Raw genomic sequence first — 17,940 nt, 5'->3', positions numbered from 1 at the left:
GCATGCGCAGACTGGAAAACAGGATCCGGCATTAATGAATTTCAATGGAAAGTTTTGTCATGCTAAATACCGTAAGAGTGACTGAACTGAAGACATCCTGATTCATACTGAACAGATTGCTCTCCATTCAGAATGCATTAGGATAAAACTCAGTTTTTTTTCCAGTATTGAGCCCCTAGGACGAAACTCAATACCGGAAAAGAATAACGCTAGTGTGAAAGTACCCTTATTCAGGTGAAGTTTTGCCGAGCTTGCATATTTTCATAGGTCTTGCTGTGGCAGCATTGTTATTTACTAGACCGAGACTGAGAAGCTTGGGCTGAATTCATAGAAACAGACACCACACACACACAGATTCCAAAGTTCTGTAATTTTCAAAATAAAGATCACACATCGTTTATAGACATTCTACACAAAGTACAAAAAAATAATTGCTAAATCAGAAGCATCCACAGGGCCAATAATGCCCCTTCCCCATTGCCCTCCTGCTCCATCTGGCAATTGAAAAGGGGATTCTTAATTATACACATACAGTTAAACAAGTGTGCTTGGAAAATTCAATTGTAATATACACAAAAGAAGGGGATTTAATGTCTGTTGTAAATATACACCGTTTAACTATTACATTTGTATATTTAAACAAGAAAGAATTAAGTGGACAATATGTTACAGCAACTTACAAGTGAGACAAAATGCAAAAAACAAAACATTAGAGTCTGTACAATAAAGAATAACTAAGGTTTCATTGGGTTCTTCAGTTCAGATTCAACTTGCAGTTGGCTGATGGTTTTAAAGAGTGCTGCACTAATTTAGAGCAAATTTAACACTTATCCAAATTCTTTGTGGAAGTCAAATGATATATCAAACACCAACTAAAAAAATAAAATAAAAAGGGGGGAAGGGGGGGAAGATGCAGTTTTGTCTTGCCTGGCTGAAATTACAATTTACAATTTACAACATCACGACCAATATATCTGTAGAAGAATTCTGAAAATGCACAGTTTGGCCTAAAGTTTTTTTTCCTTTTTTTTTTCATCTTTTCTTTTCTCTTACCAAAAAGGAAGGGGGTTATGTCGATTTTCAAACTCACATTTACATTACTGAGGTTTTACAAATGTACAATTTTACAGTCAAAAGGGTTTATGTCCACTAACTGCAGGATACATCTGTATTTAAACATCAAAAAAATTAAAAGAAAAATACTACAAAGTTTTATATATATGCAAATATCTATATCAAGTATACACTACATATTTATACAAAGCGAAAAAGAGTATAGGAGGGTTAGAATTAAGGTGGACATGCTAAAGCAAGTCTCTTGAAATCAAAATAGTCATAAAAATGGCAGGTCATCTGCCTCGATCCCAATATCTGCACGATAAAACAGAATTTACTTGGAAAAGAAAAAGATGTGTACATAAATATATATATATATATATATATATATATATATATATATATATATATATATATATATATATATATATATATATATATATATATAAACATTGACAGAGATGGAGAACTCTGGGTTAAACAAATAATGTTTTAAAATAAAGGCAAAGAGGGTAAAGTGTGTTTTGGCTTAAAAAGTTTCAGTATCCTTTTGGAATTTATAAAGAGCAAATTTATTCACACTGGCTCTGGCGCACATAATGGAGGAGCGTGCGTTCAGAAAGGGAGGGGGACATGTACAAGATATGTACAAGTGATTCTATACAGAAATACAGTGGGGAGGATTACATTGATCTTTAAAATAATAATTAATGTGTCAGGTGTAATAAAATTAAAGACATTTACAAGGGCTTGTTGAAAATTAGAGCTACGCTCTGAATCTCCCACGCGGTGGGCAGAAATAGGGAGAGACAGTGAGTTCAGGAAGATCTCTAGATGATGCCATTGGAGGGACCACACATTGGCCCTAGATCCATACCGTTCTTCATGTAGTATTTCTCCAGCTTAGCAAGAATGTGCTTGCCATATGTATATTTACGAAGGGTGGCAATGTGCGGTCTAATCTAAAAAACAAAAATACAAAAAAAGTGAGGCTTAGCATGCATCACACACACTCATATGAGGTTCGTTAAACTAAGATACAAGAATGTCAACAATTAGGAGGAGTAGACTCCAGCCACTGAGGGCAGTGTTAGGCCTAGTTCACACTTCATTGATAAAAGTAGAATGGAAAGATCTGCACTGAAGGCTCCATTTCTGGTTTTGGTTTAAAAATCACTGATGGAACACACTGAAATGTGGACTAGGCCCTAGGCTAGTTACACACTAGTGATGGCAATCCGGCAGGTTGTTCCAGCAGTGAACAGCGTGCCGCATCGCTCTGCATTCCAGCATGGTTTGAAGTTTGTAAAGCTCCGTCTGGCCCCATTCACTAAAATGGGGACAGAGTGGAGATCCAGCTGATTCTCTGCATATTTGCCGGATCTCCGCCCGGTCCCCATTATCACAAACCTCCAGCAATGCCGGATTGCCGCCACAACTAGCCTTAAAGGTGTTTTGAAAAAACTAAATTTTTGCAGCCAATCACTGGCCGTGGCGGTGACCAGCCCCTGGCAGGCCTGGAGGAGAAGGAGTGGGGAGCCGGCACCGGGAATCAGGCAAGTCATTTGTCATTTACAGGTCTGGCAAATTCAGTGGGATTGCAAACCTCCTGCCCCATTTTTGCCTCGTGCCCCTACCTCAAATACAGTATGTGTACCAAGTCTAAAGACATGCATACTTTAGCTGAAGTCTTTTACTCACCTTGTGCATGACAATTTTACGCTGTGCTGGCTCTGCCACATCAATCATTTTCTGCACCACGTAGTTTGCATACTGATCCTTCATCATGGTGTATAAGGCACTGTGAGGCCCATCATTCATTGAACAAACTTCATCAATAAGCATTGCCCGCTCTGTGCGAGAGGCATGTGTCACACATTTCTCCACCACATTACTGTGACCAAAACAGAGAAAAAAATAAGTGAATGAGTCCAAGTGAAGCATTCCCTTTAAATTACTGTTGGAACTCACTGGCCCCACAGATACCAACATTTCACAGGCATGGGTTGGAATTATTGGGCACATAAAAATTCTAGAGAACCGAAATCCTCCTCCCCCCCTATAAAAAAAAAGAAAAAAAAAGTCCCCCACCTCAATATTTCTCAAAACAAAAACAAATGCCCATACTTGAATCCATTAGTCTACATAGTTACACCCCATGTTTTCCTATCTAATTGACACTGCATGGCCAGGGTGCAGGCTGCCCTGATCCCTGCCACCGTTTCAACACATCTGCAGAATAATTTGCAGTAGATGACTATCCTCTCTCATTCTCACTGAAAGCTGCTGTAATGGATAACTCCAGCAAAGAAATGATGATGATCAGAGTAGTGCTTTCTGCTTTTTATAATGCACTTAGCCAGTGCTTGCCAAGTGACCATACATCGTGAATGCTCAATGGGCTTTGAAATGATGAAATGTGGTATTTTTTTTTTTTGGTCCTCTAATAATAAACACCAAACACCACGCAATACATTTTGCAATACAATAGGTATATTGAGTAAAACAGAAGCAAATGAATTCCGCCCCCCTCCTTCTTTATGGAGAACATACATTGCCCTTGAAACAGACTTATAAGATTTTCGCCACGGAAAACACACCTAGCAAACTTGTGCTGACTTAGAACAAGGACATTGCCCCGAATCTCTGCAACAATCTTACTCTTGTCCTCGGGTCGGCCATGTTCTAAAACATGCTGAATGACATAGTTCCCATATTGATCCTGTAACCAAAATGAAACAGGCAATTATTAGAGGAAAAGCACCTATGTATTACAAAGTAGTGTAAAGACATTCCACATAACTGGTGTTACAAGGGCTAACAAATGGCAGAAACAGTCAAATGTATTTTTAATTAAAATTGTTTGGTTTTTGCTGTTTCTCAGTGTTTTATGTGGCCACATGCTACTTTACAGTCTATAGTGCATTATGCAAAGTACTATTGTGTTCACATCACTTGAATGGGTCCGCAAATCTGGAGATACGGTGTGGAACGGAACGTGCTTCCGTTCCGCAAAAATATAGAACTTGTTCTATCTTTTTGCGGAACGGACGGATCGCGGACCCCATTCAAGTGGACGTGTGCAAGAGGCCTAAGGAAGCCTGGCAGATAAACGAGTAAATGCGTAAAAAGAAAAATTCATAACACACATCCAAAGCAATTTACTGATAATATTCAGAGTATATATAGCAGTTGTTGAGGACTACGTCACAGCAATCCTAAAGGGGTTTTCCAAAATTCTGATGACGTCTCAGGATACGTCACCAATGTCAGATCGGCAGGGGTCCCACACCCCTTCCGATCAGCCGTTTGAAGAAACGGTGGTGCTTCCTAGGCCAGTGATGTCACGAGGCCCAAGCACTGCTCACTCCCATTCAAGTGAATAGTACCAAGCTGCATTACCAAGCATGGCTTCTATCTAATGGACAGCGCTGTGCTTGGTAAACCTTGAGGAGGCCGCAGCTGATCAGTGGGGGTCCCAGGAGTTTGTCACTCACTGACTGAGGATAGGCTAAATAGCAGAATCTTGGAAAACTCTTTTAAATGTTTGACTAAATATTTTTTCATCCTATACTCAGGTTTTGTTACATTTTCACTTGAAAGTTGCATCTACACTGGTGTAAAAGACTGGAATCTCCTAAAATGCTATGCTTTTCTACAAATTTGGAATTCATCAATTTACCAACACGCACATTTAAAAATGAAAGTGAATGGGGTTGTCTCTAGATCTAGACAACCAGTCTGATCTGATAGTATGTCCAGTTTCACTGTAGGGGTTGCCATAAGAAAACACGTTTAAAGAGAACCTGTATCCTCTCCCGACATGTCTGGGTTAGTAACTGCTTGCATTCCCATGTCTATTCTTACGACTGTATGCTGTGCCATTCTTCCATTATTCCTTTCAGATGTTTATGAATGAATTGCCAGCAGTCTGTAATAATGGTCCATCTGGGTGTTATCAGTTGGAGGGTGTCCCTGCACAGTTCATGCGCATGGCTGCTCCATTAATTTCTATGGGAGTACCAGAGATAGAGTACAGTGCTTGGCCATCTGCAGAATTCTTATAGAAATGAGTGGAGCGGCCGCACGTATGCACGACTGCACTATTTATTTCAGGGGGGATGCAGGGGGTACGGGGGCCCCTGTTCTCATGAGCGGTAGGAACGCACCGATCTAATAGTTATCCCCTATCCTGTGCATAGGAAATACCGTCAAACAACTGGAATTCATCTTTAAGGCATTCCTAATGTATAAAATTAAAATGACATACTACTTGAAACATTTAACCCTTTCATGACCAAGGGTCATTGATGCCCCAGTGTCCAGGTAAAATTTTATAAATCTGACATGCGTCACTTTATGTGGTAATAACTTTGGAACACTTATCTATCCAAGCCATTCTGAGATTTTTCAAAATTTCAATTTCTCTGCTTTTAAAACAGAAAGCGATTCCTCATAAAACATTTATTACTTAACATTCCCCATATGTCTACTTTATGTTGGCATCATTTTGGAAATGTCATTTTATTTTTTTAGGACGTTAGAAGGCTTAGAAGTTTAGAAGCAATTCTTAAACTTTAAGAAAATTTCTAAAACCCACTTTTTAAAGGACCAGGTTTAGATCTGAAGTCACTTTGTGGGGCCTACATAGTGATAAATGACTATAAATGAAACCCATAAATGACCCCATTGTAGAAACTACACCTCTCAAGTTACTCAAAACTGATTTTAAAAACTATGTTAACCCTTTAGGTGTTCCACAAGAATTAAAGGAAAATGGAGAATTTCTAAATTGCAGATTTTCCATTTTATTAAATTTTTCTCTTTAACCACCTCAGCTCCCCTAGCTTAAACACCCTTAATTACCAGGCCACTTTTTACAATTCTGCACTACACTACTTTCACCGTTTATTGCTCGGTCATGCAACTTACCACCCAAATGAATTTTACATCCTTTTCTTCTCACTAATAGAGCTTTCATTTGGTGGTATTTCATTGCTGCTGACATTTTTACTTTTTTTGTTATTAATCGAAATTTAACGATTTTTTTTTGCAAAAAAATGACATTTTTCACTTTCAATTGTAAAATTTTGCAAAAAAAAACGACATCCATATATAAATTTTTCTCAAAATGTATTGTTCTACATGTCTTGGGTAAAAAAAAAAATGGTTTGGGTAAAAGTTATAGCGTTTACAAACTATGGTACAAAAATGAGAATTTCCGCTTTTTGAAGCAGCTCTGACTTGCTGAGCACCTGTCATGTTTCCTGAGGTTCTACAATGCCCAGACAGTACAAACACCCCACAAATGACCCCATTTCGGAAAGTAAACACCCTAAGGTATTCGCTGATGGGCATAGTGAGTTCATAAAAGTTTTTATTTTTTGTCACAAGTTAGCGGAAAATTATGATTTTTTTTTTATTTCTTACAAAGTCTCATATTCCACTAACTTGTGACAAAAAATAAAAACTTCCATGAACTCACTATGCCCACCACGAAATACCTCGGGGTGTCTTCTTTCCAAAATGGGGTCACTTGTGGGGTAGTTATACTGCCCTGGCATTTTAGGGGCCCAAATGCGTGCAAAGTAGTTTGAAATCAAAATCTGTAAAAAATGGCCGGTGAAATCCGAAAGGTGCTCTTTGGAATGTGGGCCCCTTTGCTCACCTAGGCTGCAAAAAAGTGTCACACATCTGGCATTGCCGTACTCAGGAGAAGTTGGGGAATGTGTTTTGGGGTGTCATTTTACATATACCCATGCTGGGTGAGAGAAATATTTTGGTCAATTGCCAACTTTGTATAAAAAAAAATGGGAAAAGTTGTCTTTTGCCAAAATATTTCTCTCACCCAGCATGGGTATATGTAAAATGACACCCCAAAACACATTCCTTAACTTCTCCCGAGTACGGCAATACCAGATGTGTGACACTTTTTTGCAGCCTAGGTGGGCAAAGGGGCCCACATTCCAAAGAGCACCTTTCGGATTTCACCGGCCATTTTTTTTACAGATTTTGATTTCAAACTACTTCGAACGCATTTGGGCCCCTAAAATGCCAGGGCAGTATAACTACCCCACAAGTGACCCCATTTTGGAAAGAAGACACCCCAAGGTATTTCGTGATGGGCATAGTGAGTTCATGGAAGTTTTTATTTTTTGTCAAAAGTTAGTGGAATATGAGACTTTGTAATAAAAAAATAAAAAAAATCATCATTTTCCGCTAACTTGTGACAAAAAATAAAAAATTCTAGGAACTCGCCATGCCCCTCACGGAATACCTTGGGGTGTCTTCTTTCCAAAATGGGGTCACTTGTGGGGTAGTTATACTGCCCTGGCATTCTAGAGGCCCTAATGTGTGGTAAGTAGTTTGAAATCAAAATGTGTAAAAAATGACCTGTGAAATCCTAAAGGTGCTCTTTGGAATGTGGGCCCCTTTGCCCACCTAGGCTGCAAAAAAGTGTCACACATCTGGTATTGCCGTACTCAGGAGAAGTTGGGCAATGTGTTTTGGGGTGTCATTTTACATATACCCATGCTGGGTGAGATAAATATATCGGCAAAAGACAACTTTTCCCATTTTTTTTATACAAAGTTGGCATTTGACCAAGATATTTATCTCACCCAGCATGGGTATATGTAAAATGACACCCCAAAACACATTCCCCAACTTCTCCCGAGTACGGCGATACCAGATGTGTGACACTTTTTTTGCAGCCTAGATGCGCAAAGGGGCCCACATTCCTTTTAGGAGGGCATTTTTAGACATTTGGATCCCAGACTTCTTCTCACGCTTTAGGCCCCCTAAAATGCCAGGGCAGTATAAATACCCCACATGTGACCCCATTTTGGAAAGAAGACACCCCAAGGTATTCAATAAGGGGCATGGCGAGTTCATAGAAATTTTATTTTTTTTGCCAGAAGTTAGCGGAAATAGATTTTTTGATTTTTTTTCTCACAAAGTCTCCCTTTCCGCTAACTTGGGACAAAAATTTCAATCTTTCACGGACTCAATATGCCCCTCAGCGAATACCTTGGGGTGTCTACTTTCCGAAATGGGGTCACATGTGGGGTATTTATACTGCCCTGGCATTTTAGGGGCCCTAAAGCGTGAGAAGAAGTCTGGAATATAAATGTCTAAAAAATTTTACGCATTTGGATTCCGTGAGGGGTATGGTGAGTTCATGTGAGATTTTATTTTTGGACACAAGTTAGTGGAATATGAGACTTTGTAAGAAAAAAAAATAAAAAATTTCCGCTAACTTGGGCCAAAAAAAATGTCTGAATGGAGCCTTACAGGGGGTAATCAATGACAGGGGGTTGATAAGGGAGTCTATATGGGGTGATCACCCCCCTGTCATTGATCACCCCCCTGTAAGGCTCCATTCAGACGTCCGTATGTTTTTTTACGGATCCACGGATACATGGATCGGATCCGCAAAACACATACGGACGTCTGAATGGAGCCTTACAGGGGGGTGATCAATGACAGGGGGTTGATAAGGGAGTCTATATGGGGTGATCACCCCCCTGTCATTGATCACCCCCCTGTAAGGCTCCATTCAGACGTCCGTATGTTTTTTTACGGATCCACGGATACATGGATCGGATCCGCAAAACACATACGGACGTCTGAATGGAGCCTTACAGGGGGGTGATCAATGACAGGGGGGTGATCAGGGAGTCTATATGGGGTGATCCTGTAAGGCTCTAGTCAGACGTCTGTATGTGTTTTGCGGATCCGATCCACGTATCCGTAAAAAAAATACGGACGTCTGAATGGAGCCTTACAAGGGGGTGATCAATGACAGGGAGGTGATCAGGGAGTCTATATGGGGTGATCAGGGGTTAATAAGTGACGGGGGGGGGGGGGTAGTGTAGTGGTGTTTGGTGCTACATATTACTGAGCTGCCTGTGTCCTCTGGTGGTCGATCCAAACAAAAGGGACCACCAGAGGACCAGATAGCAGGTATATTAGACGCTGTTATCAAAACAGCGTCTAATATACCTGTTAGGGGTTTAAAAAAAAAAAATCGCATCTCCAGCCTGCCAGCGAACAATCGCCGCTGGCAGGCTGGAGATCCACTCGCTTACCTTCCGATCCTGTGAACGCGTGCGCCTGTGTGCGCGCGTTCACAGGAAATCTCGCGTCTCGCGAGAGGACGCGTATATGCGTCCAGGAGGAATGAATCGACCGCCTCCAGGACGCGTCGCTGCGTTCGGCGGTCCGGAGGCGGTTAACACGTCGAGAGTTAATAGCCAAACAAAACTCAATATTTATTACCCTGATTCTGCGGTTTACAGAAACACCCCACATGTGGTCGTAAACTGATGTAAGGGCACACGGCAGGGCGCAGAAAAGGAGTGCTGTATGGTTTTTGGAAGACAGATTTTGCTGGACTGGTTTTTAGATGCCATGTCCCATTTAAAGCCCCCCTGATGCACCCCTACAGTAGAAACTCCCAAAAAGTGACCCTATTTTGGAAACTGGGGGATAAGGTGCCAGATTTATTGGTACTATTTTTGGGGGCATATGCCTTTTTGATCACTTGGTGTTGCACTTTTTGTGATGTAAGGTGAAATAAATAGCTTTTTGGCACTGTTTTTTTTTTTTACGGTGTTCACCTGAGGGGTTAGGTCATGTGATATTTTTATCGAGCATGTTGTTACGGACGCGCCAATACCTAATATGTACACTTTTTTTTTTTTTTCACTTTAACACAATAATGGCATATTTGAAATAAAAAAAATGATGTTTTAGTGTCTCCGTGTTCTGAGAGCTATAGCTTTTTTATTTTTTGAGCGATTTTCTTATGTAGGGTCTCATTTTTTGCAGGATGAGGCGACTGTTTTAGGCTACTTTCACACTTGCGTTTGGAGCGGATCCGTCTGGTGTCTGCACAGACGGATCCGCTCCTATAATGCAAACGCTTGCATCCGTTCAGAACGGATCCGTTTGCATTACCATGAACAAAAAAAAAAAAAAAAAATTTTTTTTTGTTCATGATCATGCAAACGGATCCGTTTTGACTTTACATTGAAAGTCAATGGGGGACGGATCCGTTTGAAAATTGAGCCATACTGTGTCACCTTCAAACGGATCCGTCCCCATTGACTTACATTGTAAGTCTGGACGGATCCGTTTGCCTCCGCACGGCCAGGCGGACACCCGAACGCTGCAAGCAGCGTTCAGGGGTCCGCCTGCTGAGCGGAGGACAAACGGTGCCAAACTGATGCATTCTGAGCGGATCCGCATCCACTCAGAATGCATTAGGGCTGGACGGATCCGTTCGGGGCCGCTTGTGAGACCCTTCAAACGGAACTCACAAGCGGAGCCCCGAACGCTAGTGTGAAAGTAGCCTTATTGGTACCATTTTGTGGGACATACGCCTTTTTGATTGCTCGTGTTGCACTTTTTGTGGTGTAAGGTGACAAAAATGGCTTTGACAGTTTTTATTTTTTATGGTGTTTATCGTACGGGTCGATCATGTGATATATTTATAAAGACTGTCGTTACGGACGCGGTGATACCCAATATGTCTAGTTTTTTTTCTTTTAAATTACATTTTTATTTATTCTTACTTTTATTCTTTTCACATTTTTTTTTATCAAGTCCCACTTGGATCTTGAAGATCCAGTGGGGTTTTTTGGCTGTACTATACTTTGCAATGCTTTTGCATTGCAAAGTACAATACTATCAAATGTCCTGTAGATGGCAACACCGGGCGCTTTTGCAAAGCATTCGGTTGCCATGGCAACCATCGGGCACTGCAATCACAGCGCGGCAGCCCCGATGGTTGAGAGAGGGAGCCCCCTCCTTCTATTAACCCCATGGATGCCACACCGCGGCATCTAAGGGGTTACAGCAGAGTGTCAGCATACAGCTGACACTCGCTGCTGATGTTGGCGGCTCAGGAATGGAGCCGCCGACATCAAATAAAGCAGAGGGACCGCATCGAGGGCAGGAGGCACAGATAGGGGGCAGCGCTGTAAGGGGGGGGGGGCACATTTGGGGGTCTGATGCATGCATGGGGGGGAGGGGGCAAGGATCGCATTGGAGGCCGGGCTCACAGGAGGGGTGGGGGGGTTGGAGGCGCACAGGAAGGGGGCAAAGATCGGGGGCACAGATGGGGGGGCTTCATTACACATTACCTAATTTCAGGCTCTGATCTGCAGAACGCAGATCAGAGCCTGAAACCGGCATTTTAACACTGCCGCGATCTGATTGGTTAGTCTGCACAGACTAACCAATCGGATCGATTGCCGGCAAGGGACCACTCTGATTGGTCCCTTGCCGGCATTACTAGACTGTATGCTGTCCGTGACAGCAGCAGGGCAGGGGCAGAAGCTTTAATCCAATCGCTTTGCAGCACTTGGATTAAAGAACTGCCATGACGTCTATACACGTGCTAGTTGCACGGGGTATGTGCAGCTATCACGTATATAGACGGATTGCAGTCGTGAAGGGGTTAATGAGCAATTATTCACATCACTGCCAAGTCCCCTTTCAAAGATTAGTAGTGTACTGGTAGCTTTTTTGGGTTAAAAAAACTAACAAAAAAAAACAAAACCCCGAAACCACATTCTGGAAAAACAAACAAAAAACAACTGCCTATTGTGGGTTAATAAAATGAAGGCCATTCCATTAATGAAATAGACTTTTGCCAGGAGGACAAACTGGATATAAACATAGGTAGGTGGCCCTCAGTAGTCTAAGATAAAAGACATCTTATTGAGCAGAACATTTTGCATGTTAAGAGCGCATTTAACTGTTGCACAACTCAAATGTCTGTGTGCAGCCCTAGCCTCAGGCTGGACATACAAGTTAGACAGCTGTAAACTAGCTCCATGGACGCGCACGCTTGGCTCAGCAAATCATGTACCGGGAGAAAGCTGCCGTCAGGCACCCAACACTGGGAAGGTGGCTGCCCTACATAATAGATGGTAGGTGGGTTCAACTGACATGTATATGGCCACCCTTCCTAACAGTAACCAATTCACCTACTAATATTTATCTCGTACCTGTACCAACTGCTCAGTGTGCTGGTGCAACTCCTCCAGAATGGGCAGTGTTTGCTCAGGAAGGCAATGCTCCAAAATCCTCTGAATAACTCTGCAGCCATACGGATGTGTGGATAGCGCAAACACCTGCAAAATGAATACCCTGTGAGTTCAAAAAGTATTCTCATACCAACTTGTAGAGATGAAAGCAAACCTCCTCATCTTTCTAGCTTCAATACCTACCTGACTCTTAAAGGCATCAATGATGAACTGCAGAGACTGCGGCTGGACACACTCTATACATTTCTGTACAACATGATTTCCATTTTGGTCCTTAACACACTTCAAAACGTGACCATCTAGCTCCCGAACCATTTCATTCTAAAAGACAGAAACAGAAAAGTAAATAAAGTCATATTAAAAAAACACACAGAAAATGAAAAGGTGAGGAAAATTCCCTGTAAATCCATGAGCAGATAATCTAATGCAACATATAGGATAGAGCAGGAACTGATACTAATGGCCGGGGCAGGAGTTGCTGGACATGTGTGCCTATGTGCGCTTTCATGGTTCTGACCGCCAGACAGGCTGACGCTTTTTCGTATAGTGTGCAAGCACGGCCACAGCTGTTGGACTGCAGGGTGGTCATAACTTCTGGATACGAGCAGTGTATATAACGTGATGGAAAAATTAATCAAGCTAATTGGCAACTGGGTGTTATCAGTTGGGAGTGGGTCTAGACAGCCCAACTCTGTCCAAACAGTGCTGTTATGGTCAGATTTTTATTTTATTTTTTAAAGTCTCAGTAATAAGTCTGGAGTGAAACTCCTGTGCGAGTTGTGAAAAAATGCAAAAAGCTGCAAAATGTTTGCGCAAGTGAGCCCAAAACCTTTTTGAAGCCAGAATTCTAAATAAAGGCATGCTAAATCAGAGCTAAAGTCTGGACATATTTAAGGCCTAGCGACCAATATGAAAACGGCATGATATTAGGATTTTTTAAAATATGGACAGGGAGATGGGGAAAAAAATAAAAAATAAAATTATAGAGAAACACACTGACAAAATAAACACACCAAACTGTGTGTGAATGTCATGATGATATATGTGAGCACAATACTCGACTGGCAATAAATCTGGTGCTCAGGCAGGCCAAGGAAGTGTTGCAACCCGGCAAAGACATTCCTGGGAAATCCATGCTGTATGTGGGCGAGCATTATCCTGCTGAAAAATGCCAGTTGGAAGCCCTGTCCTGACCTGTCAGTGTCCCTCATATCACTACTAGGGATAACTAACTGTCGTATGCAATGGCTCCAGAGATCACCACACCAGCAGTTGGGGCACTGTCACTCCACAGCAATGGCAGCATTGAAGCACAAACCCTGAGGCCTTCATACTGGAACCAGACAGTGGTTACCTCCCAAATAGAACCTGGATAAGTCGCTAAAGATGATGTGGTCCCAGTCCTTAGCAGTTGCCATCTGTGTCTGGATGGTGGAATACGAATCTGGGAGCAGTTCTTGCTTTGTGGATCAAATGATCCTCTCTACTGGTGGTCTGTCTGGGCTATCCTGAGCCTGTTCATGTGCATACCCTCACATAACCACTGCTCCCAAACCTCCTAACAGATCAGAATGGCCTAATTGGCAGGCAATTTGTCAAAACTACCATCCAGCTTCTTTAAGTCCAATGATGCATGCCATCTCAAAGTCCGTCAGCTGGGCAAAATGTCTGAGTGCATCACAGAGGCTTGCCTAACAGTCAACAATCTCTCACCAAGAGGTACACTACCCAAAAGTAGCCTCTGAGAGCCTTTTTAAAGGGCAGCAGGAGAAGGACTTTTATGCCCAGGACTAATCAGACTACACCTGTAATCATTTACATATCTGCCTGAGAAATAACTGTACGAGTCTTGCAGCAATCCAACATGTCTATCTGGGTGCATTTTATTTGTCAATGAGTGTCATTTTCTGATTACACATTCCTTTTAAATAGGAAAAATGTAATATGGCAGGCCTGGGAGCCTTTGAACAGCTCCTGTAGTTACCCCCTTTCTTTAAGATGACTGTTCAAATACTGCGAACCACAGCATCTGAGGGGTTAAACATCTGAGCATTGTCTCCCATCATGGATACTGCTGGCAGGTGTCTGCTATGTAAAACAGCTGACATCTGTTTGCTATGGTGCCCGCTAAGATCCTGAGCAGGAGCCATCTTAAAGACTATACATGTATGATGGATGTCAGGAAGGGGTTTTAAAAAATAAAAATAAAACATATCATGTTTTTATGTTAAACACATGTTTTATAAATTTTTGGTGATTATTTTTCATTTTCCATACCACTTATTACAGAGCATCTGTAGAAAATTTCCTTTAGGGATCATGTGCATGGTCGTAGTTTTGGTCTGCGTCCCATCTGCTTTTTTGCGGATCAGATGCAGACCCATTCATCTCAATGGGGCCGCAACAGATGCGGACAGCACACCCGTGTGCTGTCCACATCTGTAAGTCCATTCCGCGGCCCTGCAAAAAGAAAAAGGATAAGGATACCACTTTGAGGTGGGACAAGGATAGGACATTTCTGCGGGAGTTAAAAAAATATATATAAAAAACGGCAGTATGCACTCAGGCTGGTATCTGTGTTTTGCGTATGTGTGATTTGCCTGATATCCCCTAATCATGTACGGGAAAAGAAAAAAAAAAAATTTTTTTAAATAAAAGTAGAGTGACAAACTGAAAAACAGATTCACTAAGCTTCACTATTTTTTATATATTTTTTGTACTAATTAAAATCAAAGACAATTTAGGCTAGGTTCACATTTATCAGTTGTGCCTTGTCAGTTGTTTTATAGCACCAGACAGAAAAACTGAGCATGCAACGTTTTCTATCCAGTGATATGTTACATCCAGCATCACTACTGATGTATATGCACGATCCCATAGAAAACTACGGGATCAGTTATGATTCAGTTCCCCTCAAGCATTTTCTACTTCATGCCGAAGGGGAATGTATAGGGCCTTAGTTAGCAATTTACTTACAATGACTTGCTGGTCAGGTGGGATAAACTCTAAAGCCTTCTGTATCACCCGACAGCCATACATCTGTAAAGCCAGGGATAGTACATGTCCACGGATACGTTCTGCTAGCGCCAACTTCTGTTCAAGGCTTCCAAACTGCAAAGATCGTATGCATTAAAATGTCTAGTTCGCTGTAAAATTTTATGAAAACTTATTAAAATGCATACAAATATGTATTGCACAACCATGATCTATTCTGTTAGAGACAATTTAAATGTCACCAACTTTTCACACAACTCTGCATAAATCAATAGTACAAGCAACCATAAGAAACTATATATATATGCAATATATTTTGTCAGAAAAAACTGGGTTCTAGAGTGGTCAGCTGTTTTTTCCCCCTCCCTTCTCTAAAATGACTGTGGCCCAGATTTACTAATCCTATAGATGGCATAAGCTTAGACAGGCTGTCTAGACCTGCACCCGATTTATCACAGGGGCTCAGGCTGGATGAGAAATGTGGTGCAGGCATAGACACTTGACCAAGTATTGGTTGGTTACTATGAGACTGATTTTTATATCAGAATTGTGGTGCAATTTTGGTGCGTCTTGAACCCCACCCATCTCTCAAGCATGTTGGAAATAAGTATAAAAATCTTAGATTCCACCAGACAGATTTTCAGTGCAGATACATTAGTAGAACTTGTCCTCTGTCTTACAAAATCATGAGAAACAGCTATTGCTCACTGAAGGATCAGATCATCCCATACAAGTCTATGGAGAGGGGAAAGGGGAGGATTGAATAGGAAATTAGTGAGACACACAGCTTGAGAGACTGCATTGCTAAATAAACAGTTTAGGTCTCAGCACACGTGCTATATTCACATTAGTACAGGTCAGTACTATTCCGTAATGTCCTCTATGATTCTGGGGCTGCTTCTGTGTGACTGTGATAAAGTTAGCCAGCAGGTTGTCCTATACTTGCTGTATGCAGTGTATGGGAGCTCGTCTCCATCCACCAGATCTGGGAAATTGCAAACTTAAAGATACAGCATACAGAGGAAAACACTGCTAAAACCAAAAATACAGATATAAAGCATATAATGGCCTAAATAGTGTTACACACACTGTACTATTGATTAATGCAAAGTTTGTTGAAAGGTTAGGTACGCTTTAAAGGGAACCTGTCACCAACTTTAGGGCTCATGCACACGAACGTATTTTCTTTCCATGTCCGTTCCGTTTTTTTTTTTTGCGAATCATATGCGGAACCATACACGTCAACGGGTCTGCAAAATACATGGAAGTTACTCAGTGTGCATTCCGTTTCTGAATGTCCGTATTTCTGTTACGCAAAAAAATAGAACATGTCCTATTATTGTCCGCATTACGGACAAAGATAGTACTCTTCTATAAAGAGCCAGCAGTTCCGTTCCGCAAAATACGGAATGTCATCCGTATTTTTTGCGAACCGCAAAGTACATACGGTCGTGTGCATAAGCCCTTATGCTGACTTCACTGAGGGCAGCATAAATTAGTGACAGAAATGCTAATTTCGTGAGCTAAAAGTAAGTGGTTGCCGAGAACCAGCATCATAATCATTGCAGCCCAGGCCTTGAGAAGAGTCAAATCTACCTGAGAAGAGTCATGGTTTTTCAGAATCTCCTGCTCTCCCCGTCAATCTACTGATGATTGGCAATTCTCTCCTAGAGAGAAAGGAAGACAACTAGGTAGAAGACTGTTAGTCATCAGCAGGTGGACAGGGAGAGCAGGAATTTATGAATAACCATGACTCTTCTCAGGTGGCCGGGACTCTTTTCCAGGCCTAGTCTGCAATGATTGTGATGTTGGTTCTTGGCAACCCCTTACTTTTAACTTATAAATGACAGACTGCTGAAATCAACTCACCGGTCTCTACTTTATGCTGCTGTTAGTATGGGCAGCATAAAGTTGATGACAGGTTCCCTTTAACTGCAACAGTGGCACAATGACTAGTATTATAGTCGCATGCACACAGCAATACAGTTGTAAAGCAACCTATGTAGATACCAGGTACCAACCTCAAAGAACTTCTGTATGACGTAGTTCCCAAACACATCCACCATCAATTGATACGCCGCTTGTAGGATCTCATTGAATACCAACTGCCTCTCTGCTGGAGTTGCACGCTCAAGCTTTAGCTGTATGAACCTGTCCAATAATACAACATGGAGCTTAGCAGCAACAATATTTCTAAGCTGTAATGCTGCTACATCTATAAGCAGGACTGGGCAATTAAAGGGAACCTGTCACCGGGATTATGTGTATAGAGCTGAGGACATGGGTTGCTAGACGGCCGCTAGAACATCCGCAATACCCAGTCCCCATAGCTCTGTGTGCTTTTATTGTGTAAATAAAACTATTTGATACATATGCAAATTAACCTGAGATGAGTCCTGACCCTGATTCATCTCACGTACAGGACTCATCTCAGGTTAATTTGCATATGGATCAAATCGTTTTTTTTACACAATAAAAGCACACAGAGCTATGGGGACTGGGTATTGCGGATGTGCTAGCGGCCATCTAGCAACCCACGTCCTCAGCTCTATACACAAAATCCCGGTGACAGGTTCCCTTTAATCTAATTAATTTGATTAATTCGTCCTTTTAGAGTCTAAAATGTTTATTTTTTAAAATCATAAAACAGAATTTTTTCTTCCGGCATACTGTACCAGCGCAGGATGTGTAGTCTCTTCAGGCCCTGCTGCCCGTGCTATTAATCCTGATGTTGACAGCAGGGATTGAAGATACCCGCACAGATTGCGCTGTTATAGTCATCGCCATATGATCGGTACAGAAGGGGCGGAGATCATCAGAAAGAAAAGAAGAA

The 17,940-nt window shown here is 41.7% G+C and overlaps 1 protein-coding gene across 5 annotated transcripts in view; it reads right to left on the bottom strand.

Annotated features, from left to right (window-relative positions):
- Nucleotides 1-351: 351 nt before the first annotated feature.
- Nucleotides 352-17,940, bottom strand: part of PUM1 (pumilio RNA binding family member 1) — a 71,578-nt gene continuing 53,989 nt past the window's right edge. For 3 of the 5 annotated variants that reach the window (XM_040424321.1, XM_040424323.1, XM_040424324.1), the window contains exons 16-22: nt 17,129-17,258; nt 15,090-15,224; nt 12,297-12,434; nt 12,075-12,200; nt 3,657-3,778; nt 2,758-2,950; nt 1,887-2,018 (exon numbers count right to left, since the gene is read on the bottom strand). In XM_040424321.1, the coding sequence (XP_040280255.1) occupies nt 1,887-2,018; nt 2,758-2,950; nt 3,657-3,778; nt 12,075-12,200; nt 12,297-12,434; nt 15,090-15,224; nt 17,129-17,258 (976 nt within the window). Of the gene's footprint in view, nt 2,019-2,757; nt 2,951-3,656; nt 3,779-12,074; nt 12,201-12,296; nt 12,435-15,089; nt 15,225-17,128; nt 17,259-17,940 lie in introns of all 5 variants that reach the window. The other 2 variants (XM_040424320.1, XM_040424322.1) reach the window with 2 other exon arrangements.

Source organism: Bufo bufo, chromosome 3, assembly GCF_905171765.1.
Source record: "Bufo bufo chromosome 3, aBufBuf1.1, whole genome shotgun sequence".
Lineage (NCBI taxonomy): Eukaryota > Metazoa > Chordata > Amphibia > Anura > Bufonidae > Bufo > Bufo bufo.
This window is presented reverse-complemented; position numbering and strand designations above follow the sequence as displayed.